Below are 5,000 nucleotides of genomic sequence, written 5' to 3' on the forward strand. Positions count from 1 at the left end.
GGCAATGATAAATGGTAGATAGTCAAATGACGGTTGTATAGACAGATATATTGATATATTCTGTCTGATAGACAGACAGACATACAGACACGGTCATTAACTAATGGAGGTCTGAAAGACTTTCGATGTTTTGATCCTTAATCTAACAAATTATTGTAAACAGAGAATGGCATTTTTAATCTCACTGCCCGGATGTCAATCCATACCACAGACCAGGACGAATAGACTGGATGGATTATTTACTGCCGGAATAAAAAAACAAACAAAAAACAACAAAAACATTGAAATGAAATTCGGCAAGAAAATATTTACTTAAAATATTGATGGCTTTAGCTCTCATCTTATCAGCCATTCTCATGGGTGTTCATGAAACCTTACTACCAAAAAAGAATGAATTTTCTCCCTTTTTGCCTAACTTAAAAAGGAAGAAGAAGAAGAAGAAGAAGAAGAAGAAGAAGAAGAAGAAGAAGAAGAAGAAGAAGAAGAAGAAGAAGAAGAAGAAGAAGAAGAAGAAGAAGAAGAAGAAGAAGAGGAAGAAGAGGAGGAGGAAGAAGAAGAAGAAGAAGAAGAAGAAGAAGAAGAAGAAGAAGAAGAAGAAGAAGAAGAAGAAGAAGAAGAAGAAGAAGAAGAAGACTGAGTTTATAGAAGCAATATTTGTAGCGATTCAGGCTGACATTTTGGGAAGGATTACATATTAGATTTGTATTTTTCTATCTGCTGTGCCTGACACTGTTTCATAACACTTTTTAAAGATCTTTATCTTACACAAGTGCCTGCTCCTTAATTTTTCTTTTCGATTTTTTCTCAAATTACAAAAAGCAAGAGTGCAAGAATAAAGGATTCATACACTCTTGCTGTTTGAAATTCCGGATGTGATCTCAATCGTTGCACGAGCTATTGCGAGATGGGAACAAAGCTTGATGTCCAAAACCCAAGAGTGCAAGAAAACGTTTGTTATTCCACCCCTCTCCCTAATAGTAACGCGTAACGATATCGTTTTTACAATAATAATTTTGACGTCAGATTATCAAGAGTAAATTTCACTAAAATTCAGGTTTTTTTTTTTTTTTTAAAGTATTATTTACATGTTTTTTAATATGTATTTTATTAAGAAATGACGAAATAGGAATTGAATGAAGGGTAGAATAAGTGATTTCTATAAATCTTGCGTTTTAGAATTCGAACTCTGTTCCCAACGCTCACTCGCAAGCTCATGCAGCGGTTGGGAATACGTCCGGAATTCCAAAAAGCAAGAGTGTAAGAATCGTATAATATTCTACCCGTCAATCAATTCCGATTTCGTCATCTTTAAATATATAAGATAAAAATACTTAAATGATGTCTTTAAAAAATAATCTAATTTTGGTGATAATCTGAAGTCACAAATTATCATTGTAAACTTGATATCATTAGCCGTAACTATTTGCGGCTATGTGGTCTTGTGGTATGACACTCGCTTTCGAATCAGAAGGCCCTGGGTTCGAGTCTCGCTCGGCGCATAGTTGAGTCCTTGGAAAAGACCCTTTATCAAATTCTCTCACCGTACTCAGGTGTAAAATGAGTACCTGACCGTCAACAGCGTTGTCTCTGTCGGAAAAAATTGTAATATCGCCTAACAAGCGTCATGTCTCGTTCACATGTTACGTGTAAAAGCGCTTTAAGCACATTTAGTGGATTTTGCGCTATATAAAAGCTCAACTTTAAAAAAAAATTATTAAAAAGAAAAAACAATCTTAAATTCCTCACCTTTCTAAATTGAGAAGCTCTTCCTTGTCTATATTCTTGTGGTCCTGGACAGACAGCATTAGATGACACTGGTCTCCTATCAAGGCCTTGGCTATACTCTTCTTGGTCACCATCCACTCTGTGATGCCCGTCTGAATGACAAGGGTGGAAGCTAGAAGGAGATCGGGGTTGTGTTTGAGCATGTTAGACTTAATAAAAAAAGTGAATACGATACTGATTGATAAAAGCTGCAGGTAGACGTGTGCTTATTTATAGGTTTGATGACCCAAAATATTATAGGCTCCTTTTTTACATAGAAATACTGTACTCGCCTAAAAGCGTACTGGATGGAATCCTAGCGTGCCGAAATCCGATGCTCATGAGATGAGGTAACCAATGCACTCGGTCACCATCTCCGGTGTGTCTTATTGCAGAATGGTACTCCAGTTAGCGTATCGGGCCAGGGCCAGGACAAAATCAAATAATCTCATCCCAAGACAAAGACAGAAAGCATGTTGGAAAACAGCTATAAGGGGATAGAAGACACATAAGTGCCTCCCTGCCTACCATGGCAGGCCAGGAATCCCGCCCATGATAACCCAATTCATTATGGGTTCATTGTAATTGAGAACACGCCCCCCCCCCCCCCCCCCCCCCCCCCCAAAAAAAAAACAACAAAAAAAAACAACAAAAAAACAAAACAAACAAAACCAAAAAAAAAAAAAAACAACCAAAAAAACAAAACAAACCAAAACAACAAAAACAAATTGACGCAAAATACTATCCATTACAACGATGCCAAACTAGGTCTATAATTGGGTTCAGTCGTCAGACCTGTGAATATGAGCACGTCGTTAACGGTGTATACTTGCGTGTGTTTTTACCCAGTGTCCAGAATCTGTATGATGTCGGAGTGATTAACCAGTTAACCATCGTACGCTGTAAAAACACGTTTTTAAAAATTTGTCCAGAAAAATCGTCCTCTAAATAACGATCGATTTAAATGACCCTCATCTTGGCAAGGCTCTCAAACCTGAGATTTCGTGAAGCCATTTAAATCGATCGATATTTATATGGCCAAATCTTTAAATACTTGCCGGCAGTTTACTGTTAATGAAAAAAAGGGTTTTAAAGTAAAAGAGACATGAAATGTAAACTTTTAGTTCAGGTCAATAAAAAAACACAACAAAACAGTATTATTCTTTCTTCACAACCAAACGTTTTGTATCAACTTTATTTTTTGATTAATCAAACGCGAGATTAAATTTTGTGATACATCCTCAGGGCCGGTTGGACAAATATAGCTGGTGATTGTTTATAAACAATAGAGAATGAAGGAAGTTGACAGGTCTTTGTTACTGTTTTTTGCCATCTACGTTTATGAGTAATTCTCACTAAACTGTATTAATCATATTATAAACGACCAAGAGTACACATAGTTTTGTGTGTTGGTCCGTTCGTTATATTTCCGGATGGCAATGTTGTGAGCTTCTTAGCCAAGCGCAAACTATCTATAGTATGGAGTTTAAGTGTCTGATAAACCCAAAATAACATTTTCCCTTGTCAATGGGAGCGATCTATATTCATGTTTTCGTTCAACCTAGTCATCGATCACATGATTTGTTGCTGTACAACGATTGAATATTTCTCAATGTATCTCAATGTATGTAACGCGCTGCTTTGTTTATGAAGGTTGTAAACATACCTATGAGTCATGCTGAGCCAAATGACTAATTTTAACGTTGTATATTTCTCAAACTGTGAACGCTTTTCACTATGTGAGTCATTTTGAGCACACTTTGCAAGTGACCAATGACATCGAGCACATGGAAATGTAATATAGATCAACGCCATTCACGATGATGATGCGACATATTCATTTCAACAGACAGTCCCTTATGTAAGACTTTTCGTCAAGTCTCGGAGGTCTTCTAGAATTCTGCTGCCTTAAGACAAAAGGTCGCAACTCTGTGGAAAATACAGGTGAACCATAAATCGTTTGCTCCTTTATCTTTTAATATATCAAGTCGTATACAATCTCAATTTTGTAATAAAACATTTATGTATTGACTGGAATACACAAAAACCCAGATAGAAAAATGCGCGTTCAACTTATTAAGAATATTATAACAATGTAAATAACTCTATTTGCATCAATTACCGATATGCGACCCTTTGTCAAATGACGAGAGAATTCTCTGCTGAGATTGATTGGGCTTCCACTGACGACAATGGCTAATACATTAATGGATGTCAAGATTTTCTATATCTAACTAATGGATTATGTTGGTCAACAATGATATACAGTGATGATGGGCCGTGTTTGGTTTTCTTTCTGATGTCTATATAATCTATGGACCTCTGTGACTTAGCGAATGCTCACGCACGGTGGATATGGTGACAAATTGAAGATGGTGGTGATGATGATGATGATGATGATGATGATGATGATGATGATGATGATGATGATGATGATGATGACATTGGTAATTATTATGATGATGGTAATTCTAATCATGATGATCGTGATGAGGATAATGATAATGATAGTGATGATAAGTATTATGATAATAATAATAATAATATAATAATAATAATAATAATAATAATAATAATAATAACAACAACAACAACAACAACAATAATAATAATAATAATAATAATAATAATAATAATAATAATAATAATAATAATTATAATAATAATAATAATAATAATAATAATAATAATAATAATAATAATAATAATAATAATAATAACAATAATAGTAATTATGATGATGATGCTGATAATGATGGTGGTGATGATGATGATGATGATGATGATGATGATGATGATGATGATGATGATGATGATGATGGTATAATAACGATAAAGATGGTGATGGATGGTGATAATGATGATGATCGTTATTTCGATCACTGTGGAGCACGGTAGCCTTGGCCCAAATGTACTCGAGTCATGAACAACACGTAATGTTTCTGGTCCTTTGTAAGGACGCCTCGACGTTACTCTCAAGGGGTGGCCAATTACAAAGCTAATCCATTACATAATATAAATTGTCTTTATGGTCGTATTCACTTTGGCGCACGGAAAGCCCAAGATTAGAACGTGTATACTACGATGTTCCGATGATTTAACCCTCTCCTTACCAGCCATTTTCAGGATTTCCCCCAAAACTTCACAGCCAACAAACACAAAAATATATTTATTATCACTCAAACATAATAGCAATAGGTTCTTGCGATACATATTTTCATTATGAATACACGCTC

At 35.3% G+C, this 5,000-nt stretch overlaps 1 protein-coding gene across 5 annotated transcripts in view; it reads right to left on the reverse strand.

The window, feature by feature from the left end:
- Positions 1-5,000, reverse strand: part of LOC144965633 (regulator of G-protein signaling 9-binding protein-like) — a 108,459-nt gene that overhangs the window by 6,795 nt on the left and 96,664 nt on the right. For all 5 annotated transcript variants that reach the window (XM_078901179.1, XM_078901180.1, XM_078901178.1 and 2 more), the window contains one exon: positions 1,747-1,897. In XM_078901179.1, coding sequence (XP_078757305.1) covers positions 1,747-1,897 — 151 coding nt within the window. The remainder of the gene's footprint in view (positions 1-1,746; positions 1,898-5,000) is intronic.

This window comes from Berghia stephanieae, chromosome 2, assembly GCF_034508935.2.
Source record: "Berghia stephanieae isolate SIO BIC M18660-M18661 chromosome 2, UCSD_Bste_1.3, whole genome shotgun sequence".
Classification (NCBI taxonomy): domain Eukaryota; kingdom Metazoa; phylum Mollusca; class Gastropoda; order Nudibranchia; family Aeolidiidae; genus Berghia; species Berghia stephanieae.